At 38.9% G+C, this 27,964-nt stretch overlaps 1 protein-coding gene and 1 long non-coding RNA gene across 3 annotated transcripts in view; one reads left to right on the top strand and one right to left on the bottom strand.

Moving 5' to 3' along the window:
- LOC132209591 (uncharacterized) overlaps positions 1-27,964 on the bottom strand; it is a 128,016-nt gene that overhangs the window by 27,065 nt on the left and 72,987 nt on the right. The gene's annotated exons all lie outside the window — the stretch shown is intronic.
- Positions 1-27,964, top strand: part of cdh17 (cadherin 17, LI cadherin (liver-intestine)) — a 111,759-nt gene that overhangs the window by 37,078 nt on the left and 46,717 nt on the right. For both annotated transcript variants that reach the window (XM_048529621.2, XM_048529622.1), the window contains exons 6-7: positions 8,056-8,214; positions 12,229-12,419. In XM_048529621.2, the coding sequence (XP_048385578.1) occupies positions 8,056-8,214; positions 12,229-12,419 (350 nt within the window). The remainder of the gene's footprint in view (positions 1-8,055; positions 8,215-12,228; positions 12,420-27,964) is intronic.

Raw genomic sequence — 27,964 nt, 5'->3', positions numbered from 1 at the left:
ATAAAAGGAGCCCTTCTTAGCGTTGTGCTTTTCTGCTTTTCCCAATGATGTTCTTTTTGTTAAAAAAATGTATTTGAGACATATATGATCCTGTCAAAATCATATTCATTCCTCACTTGACTCCACATGATAGTTCTGTGCCCATTGTAATGATGGACTTCACACAATTATAAATGGGATATTGATCCAGTTTATTGATCCAATAATAATGCATTACATAGAACATGCTGCACAGAAAAAGGCCAATAGATTAGTTCTTCTGTGATATATGTCCATTGGTATTGTTTCTATTTTGCCTTATCTAAGTCTGTTAGCATAAGCTTGCCCTAATGTCTACCCGTGAATGTATCAACCACTCTCTAATTTACCAAGATTCCATTTAGATAAATAATTCCCATTTGATTTTTTCATGATTATCTTACATTGATGGCTTCTAGCTTGTATTCACCCTAAGTGAAAACATTCTGGTCTCGATTTTAATTCCTGGATTGAGGATCAGAAGTAGGAAAAATCCCAGTTCTGTGAATCTAATCTTTACAAGTCTCTGCAGAGAACAATCAAGGATACAGACTGGATTGGGAGCCTGACCATGTAAGTCAGGACGAGCCTGAAAGACTGAGATAACAAGGTGTAGAGCTGGATGAACACAGCAGGCCAAGCAGCATCAGAGGAGGAGGAAGACTGACATTTCAGGCCTAGACCCTTCTTCAGAAATGGGGGAGGGGAAGGGGGTTCTGAAATAAATAGGGAAAGAGGGGGAGGCGAATAGAAGATGGATAGAGGAGAAGATAGGTGAAGAGGAGACAGACAGGTCAAAGAGGCAGGGATAGAACCAGTAAAGGTGAGTGTAGGTGGGGAGTTAGGGAGGACATAGGTCAGTCCAGGGAACCGGACTATCTCTGAGCCTGAAAGACTGACTGGCATATACGTTGAGAAATAAAGAAAGAAACAGAAAACATCCTCCTGCTTCCATATTTATACTTTTTACCTTGTATTTACCAACTTTCAAAGGGACATCAGTGGTGTAGTGGTAATGTCACTGACCTAGTAATCCAAAGGCACAGGCTAATGATCAAATCTCAACATACCAGCTGGTAGAATTTGAATTCAATGAAACAAAAATCTGGAATCAAAATCTAGGCTAATAGTGAAAATATAACCACTGCTGATAGTTTTAAAAATTGATGTAGTTCACTCACGCCTTTTCTGGAAGGAAATATGTCATCCTTACCCAATTTGGCCCACATGCCACTCCAGATCCACAGCAATATGGTTGATTCTTAACTGCCCTCGAAATGGTCTAACAAGTACTCAGTTCAAGAGAAATGGGGAACGGACATCCTATATAAGAATAAATAATCTACCCTCCTGTCATCAGCTCATAACCCCTTTGCCACACACACACATCCCCATGTCCCTTATACATTCTACGCCAGCCCATGCCTCTGTGCTGAGCACCTTGGCACCTCATAAACTTTGTACAAGTCTATGCCCATTTATTGCCTCTTCATGTCACCTTACGTCCATCTCCCACTGCCCCTCATACAATAAGTTCCAGTTATCCCTATGGATCTTTAAAGCCCTTATGAAAACCTCACTATCTCACCCACCATCATTTTCCCTTCCCACTTAATACCAACCCACTTATTACCCAGAATGGGCATTGATAGGCAGTACCATGACAGAAAATAGAGTTACCACAACATTGGTTATGTTATTATTGCAAAAATAACACTCTTATTAACACAAAGCAAACATCCAAAATGGCGAAATTGTTTCAACAAATCCTCTATGATAACACTTTCATTTAAGTGTTTAATAATTTATGTAAATAAACATTTTGCTAAGATGGCTAAAACATCTTATGTCAACAAATCTGTCACTGAAGTATTAAAACCTTATGTCAGTAAACAGATCCATTCAATAAACAGGTGTAAAAGGTTATGAAAATGAGAGCCTGGAACATCAATCAAGTAGCACAAATCCAATCACGTATTTATACAAACAGGTACTCTCAAATAAGCACTTTTACGGCTGCACATTTTGTATCATTTTTGACAACTTTTCAAGCACCACTAAGTTAATGTACGTACTTTTCTACACATAAGCATGCTTTTTCACAATCACAAAGGGTAACTTACTTCCACTAAAGAGTGCCTAACCACCACCAAAGTTGTCCCAAGACAACATTAGGCAATCACTTCTCACACTCCTTCACTTTCCCTCATCACCATTCAATACCTTGCCTTACCTGTGCCCAGCCTTACAACCCAATCCCCTCTAATAGTCTGGCACCTCATATCCCTGTATACCAACTTAGTGCCTACTTCCATCTGCATTTTCCCCTTCACTAACCATGCTGACTAATCATATATTCTGGAGTGCAGTTCCAACAACAAGAAGCAGTGTACCACCCAGAATGAGACAATTTGCTTAATTGAGGCCCCATTAGTTGCCAGCACCAGTTATTCCCTCCACCACTAATGAACAGTGGCAGCAGCTTGTACCATCTACAGGAGACACTGCAACAACTCACCAAAGCTCCTTCAATAGCACCTTCCAAATCTGCAACGTGTACTGTTGAGAAGGACACGGGTAGCTATTGCATGGGAGGATCACCACCTGAAAGTTCCTTCTAACCACATACCATCCTGATTTGGATAATATTATCATTCCTTTACTGTTGTTTGGTCAAAATCTTGACATTTCTTCTCTAAAAACCCTTTGGATGTCACTAAATGACAAACACCATAAGCAGTTTAAGATGGCAGGTCACCATTTCTTTCTCCAGGGCAATTAGGGATGAATAGTAAATGCTGGCTTATGCAACAAAGATGATATCCCATGAATGAACTACCTGTGCACTTAGGAGAAGAAAAGTATTTATAGTACTTGAACTTCTATATTGCAGATTGCACTCTTGAATAAAACATTGCTATTCATAAATGGATATTTTGATACTTCCAAGGCACTTCTTGACAGGTCAAGCTGTTGTTGATAGCTCTTGATAAATTTTCAAAGGGTTTATGATACCTACAACTTTTACCAAAAGATCCCTGACCTCCAATCTGTTCTAGGCCCATATATGCAGGCGTAGCTCAGCTCTTCAAAGAAGTACTCTGCCATCCAAAGGAAACACATTGAAAACAGATCTGCTGCTGTCCAGTCTAATCTCCATGCTCTAGCTGCTAGACTCCAAAAAAGTGTCAGTGGAGGTAACAAAGTGTGGAGCTGGATGAACACAGCAGGCCAAGCAGCATCTTGGGCTGCTTGGCCTGCTGTGTTCATCCATCTCCGAATTTTCTTGTCTCGGATTCTCTAGCATCTGCAGTTCCCATTATCTCAGTTGAGGTAACTGGTCACTTAAAGGATTACCTGTGTCCTAGAAGTGGCTTATCCCCAATCTCACCCGAGTATTAAGAGAGAGGCTGGGATTTTGGGCACAACTTGCAATTTCTGACAAGTGACTTTGGCAGAGATGATCTCCAACTTGGTGGAAATCAGGTCCCTTTCCCTATCTACTCAATGCAAACCACTCCCAGTTGTATGGCTGTCAAATTAGATAATCGCTCAACAATCCCCTTCAACGGACCCAGCCTGATAGGGATAACCTTGCATTACTTGCCATTTTCATTGCCAATCTGCTGAAATGAAGCCAACATCTGCCAGTTTTCATGATTTGTGCATCCCGAGGTGACTCACCAGGGCAATATTGAAGCTAGATATTCCTGGGCAGAGAGATCGAGAGCTGTCCCATGGAATGGGGACATCTTGTGTTGAGGAGGCCTGATGGAGTACTTTGGTCTTGCTGAAGTTGAATGAGAGACTAACCATTTAGTATACAGAGATGAAGAGGTTGCTTCTAATATGGGCCATAACTGTACAGTTGTCAGGATATTGTAAGTTGTGGATGACTTGGAGGATCAACTTAGTGTTGGCTTTCACCTTGGTTGAAGTTGAAAAACTTCAGTCTGGGTGAAACTCAATCACACCTTGTGGAAGTTGAACTCAAATAGCCATGAAAAGACAATAGTAGATATTGCAGTGAGTTGGAACAATCACACAGTCTTACCTGGTGCTCATCTGAACCCAAAAATGCTTATACTAAAATCTATTGCAAAAGACATCATACTACTGTACAAAAATTGCAGAATAGTAACACATTTTGCTGTACATGCATGACACTGGAGCATTCTTGAAAGGGCTCCCAAGGATGATAATTACAGTAGACAGGTGGTCATGATCAAAAGAGCAAGAGCTGTTCTTGAAATGATAGATAAAAGATTTAAAACATGTAGGTTAGGAGCAGTAGCTACTTAGCCATTTTTCCTAGCACAAACAAACTAAGTAAGGGACAAACCCTAAAAAATGTAAGGTAATTGGTCACTCTGCTTTTTATATATCAATAAATATCCTGTAGAGCAATTTGTGTTGTTCCAGACACTTGCCTTAGAATTATTGAGAAACAAATATCATATCTGTCATTCAGTGGATGATCAGAAACTGCATTGGAATCTTCAGATGTAAATCTTTGTTGATGGACAGTGTGTTCTTCAGGAGTATATGTGTGGAAACATTCCCCAGAGAAAGGAGGTGCTTCTGCAGATTTCACAAATTAGTTTCTTGAAAAGTGAAGCATTGTGGAAGTCATGAAGTAAATACCTGCTCTTCACAGATTTTTGTAATGTGGTCTGAGATTGAGATTACGAACACCAGCTTTATGAATGTTGTTTATAATGAACGCAGGAATGCTGTGGGGACCACACAGCTTGTTATTCTTCATCTGTAGAATAGATATTTATAATTCAACAAGTGTCGGCAGCCCACCCAAGTTTGATCTTCCAAGTTGATGAAAGATTGTTTTGTCTGATACGAAAGACGCCAGGTTGAGAGATTTCGACTTTCTTGGATAGCTGCTTCGACTTTAGGAAGCATATTGCTATTTTCAGCTAAGTGGTGGGCGGGTACCATTTGCTTTTGATTTCTAGATAGATTTGATCACATGGAAGATGCAAAATTTGTGTTGTGCAGGACTGCGTAGCATCGCATGTTTTGACCTTCTTTACCTACTGAGCCAGCGAGAACAGTACAGGAAGAATGTTGCACCTTGTATTGTTCTCTTATCGCTATATCTTGAAGAATGTAGATGTTAAGTTTTGTCCTCAATTTCTTTGTGTATATCCAATGTTTTGATGCCAGGTGCAGGCTCATGGTGGAGTGTAAACGCCTGTGGCCTGTCCTGCAGTCATTTGCATGCTGAATGGTGTGAATGAAGTCCAGAGCCCTCCCAGCCCAGAACCCTCCCAGATGTCATTGCTTGGATCAGGGCCTTACCCGATTGCCTTGTATTTATCTTTCCAATGAAAATGCATTTGAGATGATAAGACTGTATTTAAAAATGATGGATGTGAACTGATTCCTGATTCTTACCCACATTTCCAGTTCTCTCAATCCACTTGGTGAGGAGGTTGGGGGCTATTGATATTTGATTTCTCCACCCTGCAATCCTGATGGCATCCTTCCAAATGGTGGAGGTGAATCCAAACTTGGTGTTAAAATCCTCCAATAGAACCAATTAGTCTTATTTTTTGGATGGTGCCCAGTGCAGAATCTAAATCTGTATAAAAGCTCTTTGGTTTTGTCAGTAAATTTGAGTGTGAAGGCATAATCACTGATTAGTGTGGTCCATTGCATGACACTAAGCTGAAGTTATAGGGTCGTGAGTTATTTGTTAATGCTAATTAGATGCTCTCTAAGCTTTTCCGTGATTTAGCTTGCAATGGCAAACACAACTCAATGAATACAATAACCCTCATCTGGTTTCCCCTTCCAGAAGAAAGTGTATCTCTGCTCTTCCTCTCTAAGTTTGCTTTCCACAGGGAGTTGCACTGAAAGCAGCAACATCAATATATATTGCAACCTCCTGCAGCTGTTCCATGTAAATCATTTTTGCATCCTCCCCAGTGTCTTTATAGCCTTTTTACAACATGGCAGCCAAATGTTACTAGCTCTACCTCTTTTGATAATGCTGAAGTAAAATAATTATTCAATATTTCCGCCACTGCTTGTGATTTCATCTTTTCCAACTTTGATGGCTCATGTCTCATCTCAAGTCTCCTTTCCTTATTTATGTGTCAGAAGATTATTAGTATGAATTTAAAAATAAGTTAAACAACAGAAAACAAATAATAGAAGTAATCATATCATTTATAGATTGGCTGGTAGTTACTAATGGGATGCCACAAAGATGACTGCTGCTTTCTTAGCTTGTAATTCTTAGTGGGATATAAGTGTGATGATGAAACAAAGCAAATGCATGATGAGGCTGTTGGACATCCCACCCTTCCATTATTTTGTTGAAACAGATGCACAGAAGCGAAAACATAACTTCTCTGCTAGTTTTGCAGGCCGTATCGAGTTTAATTTTGTCACCGTTAAACGTTTAATTGCAGAAGTTAAAGCACTGCCAAATGCCTTTAGTTTCACTTTAAAGTTCTGATTGATAGAGAGTTTAATAGGGTTGTAGCTGCACTTTTTGAAGAAAGGTAATACCTGGCTTTTTATTAAAGCATATTCGTCTGTACAGTTGTTACTGTATGGTTCATTGAATCTGCGCAGAGTGTATACTGGATGAAGGAACATAGGGTGTACTCTGTGTTTTCATGGAGGGAATGAGAGGCCATTAGGGGTTCGTGTAGGGCATGGGTTTGCATGAGGTTATGAGGGGCTTATGGATGTGGGTCAGAGAGCATGCATTGATTTGGGGCATAGCCCCAAGACCTTCTGAAGTTGTCTCTTTAAAAGTCCCCATATCTGGACAATAGTTCACTATTCCTCTTAGAGGAAGTGAAAAATGAGTCCTTGAGAAGCACCCCATACTCCCTGATAATTGTTGGTGGTCAGGAGATACTGATACCCACAATGTAGCCAACCAGGTCCAGAATGGAAGTGCTTGGATTTCTGCCTGCAGCCTTCTCTCACACCACCAAAGAGTGAGAGAACTGGAAATGTGGGTAAGAATTAGGAATCAGTTCACATCCATCATTTTTAAAGCTCTGTTGCAACTATACAACTCTGTGAAAATTCAGCCCCATAATTTTAAGATCATTTAAAAATTCCACATTTTAAATCTCATACCTCCCTTTCTTCTCATTATTTTTCCTGCTGCCAGGCTTTTTTTAATCTTTCTTTGGCCTCGAGTAATATACCCTTGAAAGTGCCAATTCTTCCTACACAGTGCCGTTCTTACTCTCTTGTTGCCAGATTTAGTTCTGCTTTAAATAACTTTGCATCTCCCTTCTGTATCGACAATTTGTTCAAGGCTCAGCAAACTCAACTGTCCAAACCTAATCTATTCAACATTTTCCTAACCCATGGGCCACCAGAGCTCATTCTTGCCAACTCCTTTCTATTCTGCTTACTGCTTCCATCTTTGCCCTGGTGGACTGACAGGTTGGCTATCAGTGCTCCCTGTCTCACCTCTGCCGAGAATAAATGGTCCCCTTGAATAAAGCCTTTGCTATTCTTGGGTTTACTGCTGATGGACATGGTGATATTATGGCTTCGGCAGAGATATAACTATGATCTGATGATACTTATCGTTCAATGAAACTTCTATCTCTTTCTCCTGTTTGAGATGTCTTTTGAAAAAGGCTTTTACTTCAACCAAGCTTTTAGTTATCTTTCCTAAATTTTCCTTCTATGCTTTGGAGTCAAGAAATGTCAAAACAGTTTTGGTTTTGATCATTTTGTTATTGAGCTTGTTGGGAGCGCTACTGCATTAAGTGTATACTTAGTTGCAGTTGAATGATTAGACTTTGAGCTGACTTCACAAACATATACTGTCAGTGGGGAGTGACAGCCATCAGTTATGCACACGAACATGTTGCAGGCCTGTTCCCACTAAATTCCATCCACACTCTGACCTGATGAATGGCTGCTTGGATGAGATATTGGGGAGGTTAAGGTAAAGCAATGAAAAGTGGACATTTCAAAGTGGAAAAGGGGAAGTTATCTTTGTATGCTTACAATGTAATTTTTAAAATCTATTTACAGGCAAGCCTTTCATGTATGTTACTGCAACTGATCTGGATGACCCTGAAACTCGTAATGCTAAAATCTACTACAGCATCTTACAACAAATCCCAAACAATAATGACATAATGTTTTTCCAGATTGATAATCAATCTGGAAGAATCTCCACAACTGAAGAAGGTATGTTAACCCTAAGATGAACACTTTCTTCTACTAAAAAGCTATCTGAACTGTAGGACCTCTCCATGTATCATTATTATTGAAATCACTAACTTTACATTTCAGTGTAGGTACTTTCAAAGGATTCTGTTGATATAGAAATTAAAGTGCTACCAGAGTTCATAGATTTGACCTTATGTTTCTCTCTAGTGTCTGGGGCTTGTAACATTAAAGCTGTTTTCCTACAATCTTTTTGAAATTTCATTTCAGGATGCCAACTTAATTCAATTGAATTTGATTTATCAACTTCAATTCATTGTCGGTGTTTGATCAAACTACTGAAACTGCCTGCCATTACAATTATTGAGATGTAGAGAGCACAATTTGCTCAAAACAGAACGGGTTAATCTGACAATTCATAAACATAAAAGTTCTTATAATACTCAATATAAATACATTTGGAAAGTTGTGTGTTCTGTTTTAACTTTCTGCCTGTCTGAAAGCTGGTGGAGCAGAAGTTCTCAGATCCAATAGTCATGATGTCACCACCCCTTCCCTATGAAAATGGAACAAGCCTTGTGCAATGGAATAGCCTAAATAGATATTGCTCAAACAAGTAAGGAATTTGAATTTGAGAATTTTTAGAATGCTGTTTACCAACAGTGCTTCAAAGTTTCAAGATTTCTTTTAGATTTCTCTGTCAAATTCTCTTCTTTTTAACAATCTGAACTGAAAACACAAGAATTGATTCAAACTCAAACAATTTTTCAATTCTAATTAGTGGTATCCAATATTAAATGAAAACTAAAAGAACTGCAGGCACTATAACTCAGAAATAAAAATAGAAGTTGCTGGAAAAGCTCAGCAGGTCTGGCAGCATCTATGAAGAGAAATCAGAGTTAACATTTCAGGTCCGATTCTGAAGAAGGGTCCCCTAACCTGAAACGTTAACTCTGATTTCTCTTTATAGATGCTGCTAGAGCTGCTGAGCTTTTCCAGCAATTTCTGTTTTTGATTAAATGTCACCATTTATCCTCAGTTGCAAATTTATATCCAGATTTCAATTCCCTCATTTAAAATGTGTTCAGCTTGTGCTTTTCAACTTGAAATCTCAAAGTAAATCTTATAGTGAAAGTTGTAGTTTGCTTTGTTTGTTTTTAATCTGTCCCAAGTTCCTCATTGTGACTCTCCTTTAAAAGAGCTGATGTTCCTGTTGTATAACCAATCTAAAGGGAAGAATCCACACAAGCTTTCTTCTACTTTTATCTTTCCAATGGCATGTTGGTTTACTCTGGCCGCCCTGATTTACTTTTCCTTAACTATGCTAGAACCCATAGAAGTGATACAGCACAAAACCGGGCCATTCAGCCCATCTTGTCCATGCTGATCCAAAGACACTCGATGCCCTTTCTAATCCCATCTTCTTGCATACGGCCCATTACCCTGCCTCTTCCAGTACTTAAAATGCAGTTCCGGTTAATTTTCAAAAGAGTTTAGGGTCTCGTTCTCCCTCTCACCTCCAGCCAAGGCAGTGAATTCCAGCAATCCGCCATCCACCAAAAAAGGTTTTCCTCATGTCACCTCTAATCGTTTTGCTACTTAGTTTGAGTTTATGACCCTTGGTTTTTAAACTCCCTGCCAAGAGAAATGGGCTCCTCCTGTCTGTTCTATCTCTACCCCTCACAATGTTGTATGCAGTACCTCAATTATGTCACCCCTCAGCCTTCCCTGTTTCAAGGAAAACAACCCAAACCAATATATTCTCATAGCTCCAATTCTCCAGCCTTCTCCAGCCGAGTAAATCATCACTGCAGTGTCTCCAGAACAATTACTTCCTTCCCATAATGTGCTGGCCAGAATTGCTCAAAATGCTCCAGTTGTGGCCTGTAGTATTGTTTATATTTTCACCATTATATCCCTACTTTTTTATTCTATAACTCTGCCATTGAAGGAGAGCATTCATATGCTTTCTTTACAACCTTATCTTTCTGAACAGCGACCTCTGGAGACCAGTGCACTTGCATGCCAAGATCTCTCACTTCATCTAACCTTCTCAGTATATTCCATTTATTGCTTGGCCTCCTTAAATGCATTACCTCGCACTTACTAATGTTGAGCTCCATCTGCCACTTTCCTGCCCACTCCACCAAATCATCTACAGATTTTGGAGCTTACAGCTTTCCCTGCACAATCCAATCCATTGCCAAATTTTTATGTCATCTGCAAATTTCCCAAGTGTGTCCCAAAAAGTTCAGGTTAAAATTGTTAATGTATCTAACAAACAGCAGAGGTCTCAACACTAAACACTGTGGAACAAAACTAGAAACAACTCTCCATTTGCAAGGATAGCCATTGACCATTATCTTTTGTTTCCTATTACTAATCCAACTTTGGATCCAATTTGACATAGTACTGCTTATCCCATAGGCTTTCACTTATTTTGACCAATCTGCCACGTGGGACCTTGTCAAATGCCTTACTAAAATCTATGTTGACAAATCCACAACACTACCTACTTGTCACTTCCTCAAAGAATTCGATTCAATTTGTAAAGCATGATTTTTCCCTTAAAAATGCTATGCTTATTATCCCTGCCTTTCTAAGTGACAACCTATCTGATCTCCAAGGTTCTAACAATTTGACCACCCCAACAGCTTAGGACAGTTCCCCAAAATGTTGAACAACTCCAAATTAATTATTGCTGACCTTCTTGGTTCTGGGCTCCCTGTTTTGGGAGTGTCCTTCCTACATTTGTCCCGCCTAGTCCTGTTAGAATTTCATACATTTCCCATTAAACTTCCCCATCATTCAGTGAATATAGTCCTAACAATTCAGTTCTGTCTTTCCAGGATTCTGTCTGGTAGCTTTTGAGATTGATTGTTGACGAGTTTTGAGAACATTTGTAGCTCAGCTTGAGGCTCTGGATGTGAGTTTGCTCGCTGAGCTCAGCGAGCAAACTCACATCCATTGATTGTTGATTTACACAATTACATGTGCATGGGGCACACAGCTATGACTTACTTTTCTGGTTTATTCTTTGGTTCTTTCTGGCCAATCCTTCTGATGGACTACAATCTGCTCAGGGTCCCAACCATTCTTTTGCTCAACTTTTGTGTTAGCTGAACTGGTATTCAGTGAAGGGCCACTTGGGCCCATCTCTTTCTTTCATTATGTTCTCAGGTTATGTTTTGTAACACACCTGACACTTCAGTGCTTGCAACACTTTTCAGTATTCTTATCTCTCTCTTGTACAAAATTCTCTTCACCTTTATGCCTTAAATTTTCCTACTCTGACCAATCGATTGGTCAGTGTGCCTAGACTTCAGTCCTGTTGCTCCTTAACCCATCAACATACATGCTAAGACACCTCCCCCAGCCTGTTTGTTAGCAGATGATGATTCTAATACAACCCTTCTTTCTCCTTTAGTCTCTCTGGCCATGCCTTGGCTCATAATCTCTGAGTTTCCAAAGAGGCCCCAGCCTTCAGTTGGATGGAAGTAAACTTGGGCTGGTATAAAACAAGAAGTATTAAACTTCTGGTATCTACTGATCATGGGGGCTCCCCCACTGCCAAAGCAGTCAGTGGTCCAGAGAGAGAAAAACAATTTTAATATGAACCCTGGTAACCTTTTACTTCCCACATCAACTATAGTAACAGAATATATTTACCACTATATTGGTACATCTACAATACAAGTATTATCAAAATATAACATTAGATAAATTCATGATGAAACATAAATATTTGCCATTGCACAAAGAATCTCTAATGAATACTATGCTCATTTACGCCTGAGGGACTGTAAGATGAATTTGAATTTGGTATGCTCTGAAGTTGTTCACAGGTGGACAAATCTTCAAAGGTAGAAATTTGTCTTGAGCGGCAGTGTAAAAGTGGATTTCATTCCATTCACTGCCTGTAGTACACTGCTTAATAGTAAAGTCAATAGTGCCTTCTGCCTTTGTTGCCTTTGAGTCAGGAAGAGTGATGAATAATAAAGAGTGACATTTTATTAAACATGTATTTTTTTCCAGGGTATCAGTTAATTGATCCAAAAGAAGAAGAAAGTTACCAGCTGATAGTGAGTGCAAAAGATTCAGCTCCCTTGCCACTGAGCACAAATACTATAGTAAAGATTGCTGTAAAAGAGAATTTGTGGAAGTCACCTGGTGAAATAGAAATTATGGAGAATTCTACAGATCCTCATCCCAAGATAATCACAAGGGTAGGTTTTTTTTAATGTCTATTCCAGTGTCCATCTGAATGGAACATAAATCTAGCAGATAATACAGAAATGACAGTAAGAACTTCTTCAAATACATAAAAGGGAATAGGCAGACCAAAAGTGAATACGCTCTAAGAGTCTGGTGAAATAATAATGGGAAGCAGGAAATAACAGATGAGTTGAATATGTATTTTGCATCAGTCTTCACAGTATAGGGCACTAATAGGATTTCAAAATTATGTAATAATCAACAGGCCAAAGGTTGGTAGAAAATAAATATAATAACTATCATTACAGAAAACATGTGAGGAAAACTAATATGGCCAAAATCGATAAATCCCCTGGAGATGAGGAGCTCCATTCTAGGATATTAAAGGAAGTAACTACAGAGATAATGGATACATTGGTAATAATCCTCCAAAAATCCTTACATTATGGAATAGTTCCAGAGGACTGGAAAGCTGCTAGTGTAAAACACTTATTCAAAATGGGAGTAAGGCAGAAACAGGTAACTATAGGCCAGTTACCTGCATATGTGTCATTTTGAAACAGTTATGGCATATTATAAAGGATGTGATAACAGACCATTTAGAAACACATATTTCAATCAAGCAGAATCAACATGGTTTCAAGGGAGAATCATGCCTGACAAATATTTAAGAAGGTAACAAACCGAGTAGTAAAGGGAAACCAGTAGTTATAATATATTTGGATTTCCAAAAAGGGTTTGATAACATCACACATATATGGCTGCTTAATAAACTAAGAGACCATTGTGTTAGGGGTAGTATTTAGCATGCTTACAGTGTAGGCTACAAGATAGAAAGTAGAGAGTTGGTATAAAGGTGGAATTTTCAAGATGTCAACCTGTAATTGATAGAGTTTAACAGGGGTCAGTGCTGAGGCCACACTTACCTACTATTTATACAAATAAATTCAATGAGAAAAGTGAATGTACTATCAGAAAGTTTGTGGATGGCACAGAAATTTATAGGGATGTAAACAGAAAGGATACTACAAAGAGTCTACAAACGGATGTAGGCTGGTTGACTGAGTGGGCAAAATCTTGAAACATGAAATACAAAATAGGGAAAATGTGAGTCTATGTACTTTGCAGATGGAGAATAGAAGAGCTCAATACTATTTCAATGAAGAAAAATTGAAGAAAGCTGAAACACAGAAAGACTTGGAAGTCCTTATGCATGATTAACAAAAAGCTAGCATCCAAATTCAGGGTGGTAGTTTATTACTGTTGGCTCTTATTTCAAAGGGAATAGGTTATTAATATAGGGAAGCCTTATTAAAAGCATTAATCAGGCCACGCGTGGAATAATGTGAATAGCTTTGGTTCCCTTATCTAAGGAAAAATATACTCGCATTGGAGGCAATCCAGAGAAGATTCAAAAGATTAATTCTGAGAATGGAGAGATTTTCCTATGGAGGGAGGTTGAACAAGTTGGACTTGTACTCATTGGCATCAAGAACGAGTGGAGATTTTGTGGAAACATATAGATTCTTAATGGGATTGACAGGGGACACGTGTAGAAGTTGTTTCTCCTGTGGGCAAATCTGGGACAAGAGGGGTGGCACAGAGGCTTAGCGGTTAGCACTGCTGCCTCACAGTGCCAGGGGCCCCCATTCAATTCCACCCTTGGGCGACTGTCTGCTTGGAGTTCTACATTCTCTGCTTATCTGTGTAGGTTTTATTTGGGTGCTCTGATTTCCTGCCACAGTCCAAGGATGTGCGAATTCGGTGGATTGACTGTGCTAAATTGCCCATATTGTCAAGGGATGTGCAGGTTAGATGGGTTAGCCATGGGAAATGCAGGTTTTCAGGGATAAGGTAGGGACTCAATAGGCCAAATGGGCCGCTTCCATATAGTAGGGATTCTATGAAAAAAATGAGCATAATCTCAGTTTCAGAGATTTTCTAGTTAAAGCAGAGATGAAGAAGAATTTCTGCTCTGTGAGGGTAGTGAATTTGTGGAATTCTTTACATTAGAGGGTAATAGAGGCTCAGCCACAAAGTATATTCATGTCTAAACAGTAAGGGATTCAAGTATTATGGGGAAAGAGCTAGAAAGTGGAGTTGAGAATAAGCAGATTACCCATGATCTTGTTGAATGTCATAGCAGACTTGATGGACCGAATGGGCTATATCAGCTTCTACATCTTATGGTCTTAAAGTCTTACAAATGAGTGGAAAGCCTAGATCATGGGTCTCCACCTCTTTTTCCAATCCAATATGACTATTTACTGAAGGACTTTGGACTCCACTTTATATTAAAACTGAAATCAGTTATCAAAATAAGATTGCTTCAGATTTTGCTCGAAGATAATGGCTCCTGAATGTATGCTTTAATTAGTAAACAAATTGGTCATCAGCCTGATGTCAGTAAGAGGTGTCCCGTGACAATGACTCATGATAAATTGCTTTGTAAATTCTGCTTCATGAATGTAATGTCCCTTTAACTTTCCATGAATTGATATATTTGTCACACATTGACTGCCCCAGAAAAACCATCTAGTAATTAGTAGCAGAAATACCATTAAAATGATAGTTTTGATAACTGCCACTCAATATCCTTGTTCAAAAAGTGAACAATTATAAAAGTCTTATTTCTTAGGATTGAATATTTGTTGGTGGGTGTTGGTGATTTAAAAATTTTACATTTTAAGTTTTTGAATACCTTTAACGTGAATTCCTTTAAATTCCTTATTTTGCTTTCCTGATAGCTTTATCTCGATCTTTACTAATTTTTCTTCCTCTTTACTTTCATGCATAAATTAATGTTGAATTTACTTTGATAAAATTCTTCCTATGGGTCTTTCCTTTGGTCATTCCGCTGTCGTTTAATTTCACTGGTAAATTCTTTTTGTTCAGAGACGTCTCAGATGTCCTATTGCTCATTCACCATGATTATCAACTGCATGGACAAAAATTTCTTAAAAAGTGCACAAAAATGTGCAATGAGCAGGGCATGTTGCAATATTTCCTGCTGCAAAACAAAACATACGGGCCACAGTTTTACTTACTGGCACAGGAACTCCCCAGACATTCTCCTGGTCGCCAAATAAAATTTCAAAAATTTACATAATTTTCTTGGGAGTCTACCAAACTTGAAATAGATAAATGGAGAACAAAGCAGAATTAGTGCCATTGGTTTTAGTTGCTGTAATTCACCAGCAAATGGATATACTCGAAGAGTTTTCTCTGTGGAGGAACCCTTAGAAACAAATAAATCTTACAGGAACAATCCATTTAACACATACAGTTATGCGAGTCTTTAATTTGCACAAAAGCAAAGTGTCACAATTACATTTAATTACTCTGTTCCCATTTCACTTTCCTCCCTTTGCCTTCATTCACCTTTCCAATCTAATTTTGAGTGACGGCATATTATTTGAACTAACCACTTTCACTTAAGGTGAACTTCTTCATTTTAAGTCTCTAATATAAAGAATTTTCAATGATTCACAGAATTAATGAGCTTCTTCAGCTCTTTTTGTTTTCGTTTCAGATCTCCAGCATTCATTGTACTCTGCTCCTGTGTTCTCTGTTTATTTGCGTTCCATACACTGGATAGCTTTGTAATCAATCTGCATTGTATCTCCTCTAAAACTCAATATTCTTTACACTGTGGAGTTCAATACTGTACCTAAGTAAGGTCTTAGTAACATTCTATATAGATTTACCCCTTGGCTTATTCATTATATAACTTTTGCAACAAATTTGAGTTGTTCTAACTTCAATGGGAAGTAAACTTAGATGTTAAATAACAGCTGGTTTGATTCAGTTAGTTTCCATCTAGTCTGTTTGGATTAAAATGGACTCTTAGAATTCCATTAGAGATAATGGGAACTGCAGATGCTGGAGAATCCAAGATAATAAAGTGTGAAGCTGGATGAACACAGCAGGCCAAGCAGCATCTCAGGAGCACAAAAGCTGACGTTTTGGGCCTAGACCCTTCATCTGATGAAGGGTCTAGGCCCGAAACGTCAGCTTTTGTGTTCCTGAGATGCTGCTTGGCCTGCTGTGTTCATCCAGCTTCACACTTTATTATCCTAGAATTCCATTGGTATTTTTTATAATTTTATCAGCTGAAGCTTCTGAGCTGAACTTATGTTTATTATTTGGCAAAAGCTGCATTGCCACAATGCTTTTGGAGAGTTTGTTACTGCAAGATCAAGCAAGGTCTGTTGCTGTATCTTACCAAACTTTTCTCATTATTTATCAACCCCAAACGTCATATCTGTTGCATTCGATTTATGCGCAGTCTCACCATGCACTAGTCCTGGAACAACTGGCCACAGAGCAGACAGCCATTGAAATGTCTGCACTACCTTCGAATGGCCATTGTGCAACTGGTCAGTCCAAAGATGTCTTGTTCTGTTCCTGATATTTGTGCTAGACATGGCAGACAGGGAAATCAGTGCCTGGGTTTGCGGGCGGCATCTTGGAGGTCCTGTTGGAGAAATTGGAGCCAAATGGGGCTTCCTCTTCCCTTAGGACCAGAGGTGGAGACCACAATAGCAGATCAAGCCAGCCCTGTCTGAAGTTGCCACTCAGGGAGAAGCAGTCTTAGCCATCTGGAGGAGTGCCCGGCCATGTAAGAAGAAAATCAGTTTCCTCTTTCACACCACCTGAGTATGTGGCATCATCTTCTTTCTGATACATCACGTTCAATCTATCCTTCCACCAAGGGTCCTGCTCCAACTTTCTCACTAATGCTTGCAACATCATCGCCTCTTGCTCTCACCTACCCCAACCTACATCTCCCAATCAGCACCAAGAGTAATAGATGTGCCATCCACTTTCATCTCAGGTGATAGCTGTGTTTCTCACATTCCAGGGGGAAAGCAAACCCTAATAGGACAGGAAGCATCAATACTACTTATGGGTGCCCTTCATTAGGCTTCTTATGTAAAGGGGGTCCTGGATCTGACTGCCCTGTATGACTGACTCACTGTGTGCAAGCCCTTGGACTGGTTTGGCAGGCTGCTCTTGATTGGAGGGATAGACAGGATAGGCTGGGACTTGTTTCGGTCAAAGGCTGAGGCATGACCTTGTACTCATTTATAAAATCTTGCGTGGCATAGATGAGATGAATAGACACCGTCTTTTTCAAGTGGTGTAGGGGAGTCCAAAATTAGCAGGCAAAGGTTTAAGGTGAGAGAGCAAAGATTTAAAATGGACCTGAGGGGGCAACTTTATCACACAGACAGTGATACAAGTATGGAATAAACTGCCAGAGGAAGTGGGAGAGGCGTGTACAGTTATAACACTTAAAAAAAAATTTGGACAGGTAAATAAAGAGGAAAGGTTGAGAGGGATATGGGCCAAACGCAGGCTAATGGGACCAGTTCAGTTTAGGAAACCTAGTTGGCATGGATAAGTTAGGCTGAAGGCTTTTTTTCCCTGCGGTTTGACTCTATGACTGTACTGAGTGAAAGCTATCCTTCTTGGCTTGACTGAGGCCTGCTGACAACCACGTTGGGCTTCCTGGCTTTGATGGCAAGATGGGACGGAAGTCATGTGAGCCTGATATCTCTGGCTGTGGGAGCAAGTGCAGAAAGGCACGGCAACATGTGGAAGGGATACTGTGAGCATCCGGATAGGCTCAGAGTGAGTGTGTGCTAACAGAGCAAGCAAAAAAGACTGGAAATAAAGCTGGTCCATTCTACAAGCTGGTGTGTCTTTCTGAGTGCACCGTGTCCAAGTAGCAGAATTTCAATGATAGTTGTCTTTGACTTGCCTCGGTCACTTATTTTTGAAAACAAAAAGGTACTAATCTGTGACAGCCAGACGGTGTTAGAAAAGCTTTTTTTATGTTAAACCAAATTAATGTTATTTTATTGCCCCTCATCTAATTTCTATAGTCCTTCCACTTAAACAGATCATATTTCAGCTTTCTCTTTCCTTTGGAGACATTGGCAGCCACATATGTCACATGCTCTAGTCCTACAATAGCTTCCAAAAAAACCCAATATGGGTTGAACCCCTCAAACTAAATTATTGGAACTGTCCAAGCGAAATAAAGGTTTCAATTGTGTCATATTGTATCCAACTTTTGTACTGTGTAAATGTGCATTTTCAGTTGTTCATTAATGTTGGGCATGTGTAGAAAGTGGGGGAATTCCTTCATCCGCGCATTGAATTTTTTTCTTTAAAATATTTATCAAGGGAAAGAAATTGTGTTATCTTTTAAGAAATGGATCCTTTTATTTATAAAGTTGTAAGTTATTCATCAAGTTATTTGGTTTTAGGGCTTTGTTATTCATCCAATGTGTCATGATATTGTTAATATTTTCAGTGATAAGTTATGTAAAACAAGTGCATAGAAATGAGGTTGTTAAATTTATATTTAGTTTAGCTTTAAACTGACTTTCTGTTCAAAGTCTTCAAAATTAAGTTTTACTTCTTTTGAAAAAAAACAGTTTTCCAGAGGTTTCAACATGTAGCTACAAATTTTCTTTGCCTTAACGAGTGTTCATCTAGGGAGGTGTTAGGCAAGCAAACACTCATGCAATTGTGTGACTTGACTGACTACTTTGTCAAAAGAAATCCTTGATAAAATGTGTGGGAAACTTTTTAAAGACTAAAATTAATTGAATGAGTAAGGGACCAAGTATTACTTAGAAAGATATAAATTCTCATGTAACTAGTGTGAAAGGTTGGGATGAAAAGGAATGACTATAGAATGGATACTTCAGAATTTGATAAGGTTTGGGAAAGCAATGGCCTGGAGCTTGAGCCTATCAACATTGAAATTCTGTGGTAATTCATATTATTGTAAGAGTTAGGTTAAATATTTAAGAAATTAGTATTAAGAAAGTCATTATTTCATGTTTACTTCATGTGCAAGCCATAACACATTTTTAGTTGTTAGCTTGTGGAATAAGTTACATATTTATGAGCATTAGTACATTCCCTGAAACATGAAAAGGTTTAATTGTGGTCAGGTCAGAATCCTTGAGTGTCCTATGCAACTCCATTTTGAGAGCTCCATAACATCAACAACTGAAGGCTTTAGAGAGAGTGCTAAAGCACAGTCTCGGGGGGACTAAGCAAAAAATGTAACCTTGCCAGTGATATAAGGACGTGTTTAAACCCTGATTAGAAATTGTAAATGGTTTGTATACCTTTTCATTTTCGTGCATTTGTTTGTAACATGGTCAAACAAAAAGCAGCGTGTGTGAGTGTTTTTAGTTACAATGGTTCCACCAATTGGTTCTTGGCTGGTGCATATACTGCTCGAGACAGATCAAGGTTTAATATTGCATTAACTAACAAAATGGCCCCTTCATTAAACAACCATTCCATGCTTTCTATTTCTTCTCATAACCCCATCTATTAGTGCTCTGTATTGCACCTCTAAATGGCACTATGTATAATTGCTATTCCAAAATAGTGAAACAACACAGTGTCAATATGAAAAGCATAGCTGTTATGTGCTTAATCTATTTTCTGTTAAAGGTAGTACATGTCGCTACAATGGCTCAACCATAACCCATAATAAATTGAAGTTGGTGATTTCTGTTTGGGAGCACTGCACAATTTCATCCATTGCCAGTACCTGTGTTAAGACAATATATCACATTATGAAAGTGTTTTGCTTATCCCTGAGAATAATCTTTGTACCTTCCTGAAACTGGTTCCACTTTCAGAGCTGTCTAACTTTACATGGCTCAAATAACTTCCTCTGATTAGTCTACATATCTCTTTGGCTGTCGACTATGTAATATAAATTATGGCAAGACTTATGCCTGTCTCACGTTGTAAAATCTACAATTTTAGCAAGATGAGAGGAAATGTTATTGTAATATTCACAATCTAGGGAATAGATACTATTGGAATAATTTCAACTTTGATAACAGAAAAAAGGTCCAGTCATAATGTACGATGAGTACTGGAAGTATTAAATAAATTTGAGAGTTTTTGAAAGATAGTATTTAATATTTTTACTGAGTACAGAAGAAACTATCAAATCAGTATTGAGATAGGGTAAGAAGGATCCTGACCCGAACATCAGCTTTCCTGCTCCTCTGATGCTGCCTAGCCTGCTGTGTTCCTACAGCTCCACACTATCAAACCTATACATTTTCTTGAGTTTTGAGTTTTTCCCATTAAGAAGTAAGAAACGTCCATCTTAACCATAGAGGGCAAGAAAACCTGTAGGTATTAGGAACCAATATTTTGATCGTTTAAAATGCAAAAATGCCCCGTGTAAGCAGTACAGAGATAAGGTATTGCAATTTTCGATCTAAAAGGGTAAGAAAGAAAGGTAGAAAAAAGTTTTACAGCCATCATGATTTACTGCCAATGATAAGACAAATGGATTGAAAATTGGACATCTTGATGAAAACAGCTCTTAGTATAGTGCACTGCTTTAAAATTAAATACTAAATATTAAGCTAAGCAAGTAAATATTTTGTTTCATTCAGTAGGTCCTATTGCAAATGACTTTATAAATCAACAAAATATAAAAGATGGCATAGATACTTTTGAAGAAGTTTTTACAGCTTTTAATTGCACTTCAATTGGAGAACACATAACATTTTAAAAAAATCAAAATTTAACAGAAGTGCTCAGCAGGGGAATCTGGAAATAAATTCATTAAAGACTTCTGCAGATTATTGGAAAACTGTGACTGGAGAGCTCTGAAGTCAGTACTTATAAGAGTCAGAGCTCTTGTTGCAATCACTGAAGAGCCTTTGTCAGATTTATTACAGTCCAAGAAAAATCTGACTTTGAAGAAGACTATTCAAATAGTATCGGAAGCAGAAACTAGAAAGACGCACAGACAAATTCTGGGAAGGAAATCTTATCAGGGCAGACCAACAGACCTATCTACTTAATCAGATACCAAGCATGCTACATATACAGATGACAAGCCATTACAAAGAGTAGGCTAAACAGCAAATATAAACAGTCAGTGCCAGTGCTGTGGAAGAAAAAGGCCTCACAAGCACAAGCAATACCCAATACAACCAAAATGTTGCTACATCTGTAAAATAATAGGTCGCTTCCTTATGATGTGCAAAATCAGGATAGTGCCAGAGTAGCAAACATAGTGGAGGTTACATGTGCATAGAACTTGAACTAGTAACACAATCACCACTGGAAAAAATACCAGTGGTTGGTACTACAGCAAAGGACAATTAACAAGGTCAACGGTGTCAAAGATTTCCTAGAGATTGGGAAGGGAGAAAAATGAGGCTTTGGAGGAAGGGAGTGTGCAGGAGAGGTTGAAAATGCTGAGGAACCTGGTAAGGCTAGGAAATAGATGTCCTCTAACTCTTGTAGATGGTCAAATGGATTGGCTGGTTTACAAGTGGAAGGGAACAGTAATTACAGGAGGGGGATGCTGGTGATAGATCCCTATGCACAGTTCCTGGTGATTAATAGCCACAGGCGCCCATAATTAGGAGCTTTTGTGGAGTTTGGTGATCAAAGCTTGGTGCATTAAGATCAGATATGGATTGTTGGTAGAAAGAAATCCACACCTTTATCATCAACAACATCCATTAAGTATACACACTTTATAAAAGAGAGGGAAAAAAAGGAGATCTTGGAACTCTTGCTTGGATGCTTGGATCTAATTCCATTTGATCTGACATCCTCATGTATGTAACGTTTAATCCTCTTTGCCCAAACCCACTCCTGGGCCCTTTGTAGTAGAAGGCCTGACTGTTACAGGATGAAAATCTGATACAAGCTGGAAGATTACAAAGAAGGAATTCACCAAAAAATAAAGCACAGAATAAAGACCTTGTGCAGTGAAAACACTGAAACCTTCAGGCAGTGGTTGGTTATGATTTAAGAAATGAAACATCTGAAACACTATTGACTAAACTAATGCAAAAAAGAGAAAATTATGTGGATAGCATGAAATGCAGAATAGACCCAAAAATAGACTCTAACTAAGCTGTATATTACGAATTCCAAAAAACAATCTATTGTGTCCTGTGGAAGAAACGCTCAACCAAAGCCTTCTCTATATGTGTAAAATAGATACATTGATATTGAAATTCTACCCCAATATTTCGTGGAGTCATAGAGTAATACAGCATGGAAACAGGTTCATTGGCCCAAACTGGTCTATGCTGACCGTGGTCCTACTCGGTTAATTCCAATTATCTAGTTTTAGTCCACATCCCGCTGATCCCTTCCCATCCATGCACCTCTCCAAATGTTTTTTCAAATGTCGCTATTGTACCTGCCTCAAGCACTTTCTCTGGCAGCTTATTCCATATTTGCACCACTCTCTGCATGAAGAAGTTGCCCTTAGGTCATTCATAAATCTATCCCTCATTCTCCTACGTTCCAAGGGATAAAGTCCTACCCTGGCCATCCTCTCACTGTAACTCAGGCCTACTAGTCCTGGCAACGCCCTCAGAAATCTTCTTTGCTTACTTTCCATTTTAACTATGTTTTTCTTATAGTAGTGTGACCAAAACTGTACACAATACTCCAAGTGCAGTCTCACCAGCCACTTAAACAACTGTAAACTAACCTCCCAACTCCTATACTCAATGACTTGACTGATGAAGGCCAGCATGCTAAAAGCCTTCTTTGCCATCCTGTCTATATGTGATGCCGCTTTCAATGAACTATGTACTTGTACTGCTGCGTCCCTCTGTTTCACAACACTCCTCAGGACCTTTCCATTTGCTGCATAAGTCCTACCTTGGTTTTACTTTCCAAAGTGCAACACTTCACACTTATCTGTGTTGAATTGCATTTGCCAATCCTTAGCCCACTTCCCCATCTGATCAAGATCCCTCTATAAGTTTTGATAACCTTCCTCGCTATCAACAATACCTCCTAATTTTTTATCATCCGCAAACTGACTAATCATGCCTTGTTCATTCACATCCATTCACATCCAGGCCATTAATGTAAATTCTTTTTCTTTATTCATTAACTGGACAAGGGCCTTGCTGGCTAGGCAGCATTTGTTACCCACCCGTAATTGCCCAGAGGGCAGGTAAGAGTCAACCACATTGCTGTGGGTCTGGAGCCACATGTAGACCAGACCAGGTAAGGGTGGCAGTTTCCTTCCCTCAAGGACATTAATGAACCAGCTAGGTTTTTTCCTGACAATTTGGTGATCAAAGCTTGGTGCATTAAGATCAGATATGGATTGTTGATAGAAATGGATTTATGGTCATCGTTAGACTCTTAATTCCAGATATTTATTGAATTCAATTTCCACAATCTGCCATGACAGGATTTGAACCAGGGTCCCCACAACATTATCTGAGTCTCTGGGTTAACAGTCCAGTGATAATACCACCAGGCCATCACAAATAATAAAGTTCCGAGCTCCACCCCCTGTGCCACATCTCCAGTCACAGGCCTCCAGTACGAGAAACCAGCACCCTCTGCTTCCTATCATCGAGAGAATTTTGAATCCAGTTAGATAGCTCTCCCTGGATCCCATGCAACCTAACCTTCAAAACTAGCCTGCCATGCAAGCCCTTGTCAAAGGCCTTACTGAAGTCGATATGGACAACATTCACTGTCCTACCCCCATCTATCTTTGAAAGACTCTAAAGGATTTGTCAGACATGACTTCCCATGCACAAATTCATGCTATCTCTAATCTTGACTCTTCAAATGTTGGTTGATCCTGTCCCTCATTATTCCCTCCAATAACTTGCCTACCACTGGTGTCAGGCTCACTGGCCTGTAGTTCTCTGGCTTGTCTTTGCTACCTTTTTTAAACAATGGAACATCATTAGCCACTCTCCAATTTTCTGGAACTTCATCAGTGATTGAAGATAAAACAAAAATCTCTGCAAGGTCCTCTACAATTTCTTCCCTAGCCTCACATAACATCTGAGGATGGACTTGATCAGGTGTAGGGGATTTATCCACCTTAATGTGCTTTAAGGCTGCATAATACACATTACCAGAGAGGATAATCAGAACAGAACATGCTGGAGTCAAAGATAACACCGTGTGGAGTTGGATGAACATAGCAGGCCAAGCAGCATCAGAGGAGCTGGAAAGTTGACGTTTTGGGTCAGGAGGGTCCTCTGATGCTTTCTGTCCTGCTGTGTTCCTCCAGCTCCACACTGGTTACCAGAGAAGAGGTGTTTGCAGCCATAAACACTGAGGAGAAATATTAAAAATCTCCCCGTTCTCCTGTGGCTCCACACATAGGCGGCCATTCTGATCTTTCATTATTGACTTGGGTAAAAGGATTAAAAAACAGTCCCTTATTTATTGGCAATTCAAGTGTATGAATAAGACAGAACCAATTGGAACAGATTTAGAGCAGTTGGATTGAAGAAGGTAGTAAATACTGCTTATTACCTGCAGGTAGGATTATTATAAAATGTATAAGGATGTTTTTCATTCAATATTGAATGATGAGCAATGATACACAATAGCCTGATGTCAAAATCCAGCATTAAATAGACCTATGTGACAATAGTGCATTACTGTTTTATCCCTTGCATATCAAGCCCCTTCACTGCACCCAAGGAAGGTAATTTTATAATTCTTTGAAGTTTGATGCCCTCACATTGAGACTAGCAACAACATTTATCTTCCACCAATTGGAAATTCTCCAGTCAAATATTAATTTTCTTGGAATTGTTCCCACTTGTTTGGTAACCAAGTAGACATGGCATAATACAGCTACTAATTAAAAATTAGCAAACTTTATCTGAGTCGTTTACTTTCTGGGAGTTTAAAAACTGCAGTCACTCTGCATTCACTTAAGCAAAAAAAAATCCTGTAAATGTTGGAAAAATGAAATAAAAACAGAAAATTCTGGAAGAATACAAAAGAATACAAAAGTATCTGGCGTTGTGAGAAACATGAGCTAAAATTTCAGGGCGCTGACCTTTTGCTGGTTTTGACTAATCAGGAATGGTGCTGCACAGTGAATCATAGAACAATTTGTGATTGTGCTTAGGGCAATTCCAGTTCTACAGCAGGATCAGAAATCTGATTGAAAAGAATTATAAAGTTTTGAAAAAGCTGGCCACATCTTTATGATAACAGCATATTCTAAGATATTGAAAGGAAAAGAGAGATTAGTGATGAATGGAGATTTGCAGTGGAGAGACGCATAAAAACCACGAGCAGAAGTAGGCAATCCAGTCCCTCCACCATTAAGTACAATCGTGGTTGATCTTATTTTGGCTTCAGCTTCACTTTCCTGCCCAGTCTTCATAGCCCTTCAATCTATTAATAATTAAAAATCTGCCTATGTCCTCTTTAAATTTATTTCCAGTATCCATCACACTCAGGGGTAGTGAATTCCACAGAATCACAACTGTTTGCAAGATAAACTTTTTCCTCAACTGTTTTAAATCTGTCACCCCTTATTTTAAAACCCATGAACTATCATTCTAGATTACTCCACTGGAAGAAACATTTTTTCTGTGCCGACTTTGTCAATCTCTATTAGCGTCTTATATACTTCAATTAGATTTCCTTTCATTCTTCTAAGTTCGAGAGAGTTTGGCCTTAAGAGTCTAAAGGGGCTAAAGGAATGAAGGGTTTTTCTTTTTTGTGGAAGGGGTAATGATGCAAAGTTTAAAGAGTGGGTGAAAGTCTCTGAGGAGAGGAAAACATTCACAATATCACTGTATCAGTGACACAGATCCCAAAAAGAAATAGTCAGTTTAACTTCATAGGTGGGGAAGTTTCTAGAAACAATGATCCAAGATGTGATTAATAGTCACATAGAAAAAGGTCAGTTGATTAAAAAGAGCTAGCCAGGATTTATAAAGAGGAACTCATGTTTAACTAGCCTGCTGATTCTTTGAAGAGGTAGCAGAAGGACTCAATGCTGCAAACGGTATTGATGTTGATGTACACAGATTTTCACAAGGTATTTCGGTACAAGGTCACATTACTGACATGTGGGAAGGTTATAGATCATGATTAAAAAGGTCTGTAGCAACATGGATTAAAAATTGGCTGAGTGATAGACCTTTATAACTCAAAAGTGATTTGCAAAAGAAGCATTTCCATTTTCAATCAGCGAATGGTTGACGTATGCAGTGCAGTTCCTGGAATTATGGTGGAGACAAGTTCAAATGAAGAGGGTATTGGATAACTATTTGGTTAAGAATAATATCTAATAGTGTTGGGGGAAAGCAGAAGGTTAGCACTAGATAATAATGCTCATTTAGTGAGTCAGTGCCGGCACAAATGATTTCCTTCTGTGCCATGAGATTGTGTGAATCTGCAAAGAAGGGAAATCAAGTGGCTTACAATTTCATGGAAATATGTTTGAGAGAGCAGAAGGTGAATTCTGTGGTTGATGAGCTTAGATAGGGCATGAGGGCAGATGAAGAGGCCCTAAAGAAAAATGTAAGCTCAGGGGCAGGGCAAGAATAAAGAACAGAAAATAAAAATGACCATTTTCAGGGCAAGAATTAAAAGTAAAGCGGTGAGGAATCATCAAGGGATATTCATTAGGTTGTTGAATCTTCAGATGCCAAAGACCTGGCTCTGAAATTCCAAAAATTTGGATAAAAGGAGGGCATAAGAACAGGAGGAGTTTTTGCAGCGGTAGTATGGGGAGTTAATGTCAAAACTACTGCACAAGATTCTTAAAGGAGGAATGTCAGGGCTATTTCATCATATGGGTTAGGCTTAGATGGATCAAAGGTGTGGCTTTAGGGTTTTTTAAAAAAAAATCATTCAAGGGCTGTCAGCAACACTGACTGAACCAGGATTGATTGCTGATTCTTAATTGTCCAGAGGGCAGTTAGGAGTCAATCACATCCTAAATCACTTGGGAGAGACTTCCTTACAGGAAGAATATTAGTGAACCAGATAGGTTTTCATAACAGAGATAATGGGAACTGCAGATGCTGGAGAATCCAAGATAATAAAGTATGAAGCTGGATGAACACAGCAGGCCAAGCAGTATCTCAGGAGCGCAAGCTGCTTGGCCTGCTGTGTTCATCCAGCTTCACACTTTATTATCTTGGGTTTTTATAACAGCAGTTTTCATTAAGTTGCAGCTTTATTTTTGAAATAAATTCAAATTTCACCATCTGAAAAGATGGGATTTGAACACACATCCCAACATCATTAGTTTGGATTTGTGAATTTATAGCCTAGTGATATCATATGCAGGAGCATGAGACTGAGCAACATATCGACCATGATTGAATGGTGGAGCAGACTTAATGGGCCAAAAGGCTTAATTCTGCTCCTCTATGTTATGGTAAAGGGTAAATCAGGAAATGAAGTGGATTTAAATTAATATGCCAGGGTTAATGGAAAGCAATAACAGTCGATAGATCATGAATTAGGAAAGAGACAATAAGAATATTAAAAAAAAGGTAAGTTGTGCTTATATGAATGCAAGGAGGGAAAAGAAAGTTTTAAGTCTGGAGTCATTACTAGTCCTATTTATCCATAGCCTGAGTGTTTCTTGACTTACTTTGGCTTCCAGTTAAGTAGTGAGTGAATTTTATAATTCTCATCTTTCTTTTCTCAATCCTGCATTACCTCACCCCTCCCCGTTTATAATCTCATCCAATTCCACAACACTCTAAGATAT

Source organism: Stegostoma tigrinum, chromosome 5 (assembly GCF_030684315.1).
Source record: "Stegostoma tigrinum isolate sSteTig4 chromosome 5, sSteTig4.hap1, whole genome shotgun sequence".
Lineage (NCBI taxonomy): Eukaryota > Metazoa > Chordata > Chondrichthyes > Orectolobiformes > Stegostomatidae > Stegostoma > Stegostoma tigrinum.
This window is presented reverse-complemented; position numbering and strand designations above follow the sequence as displayed.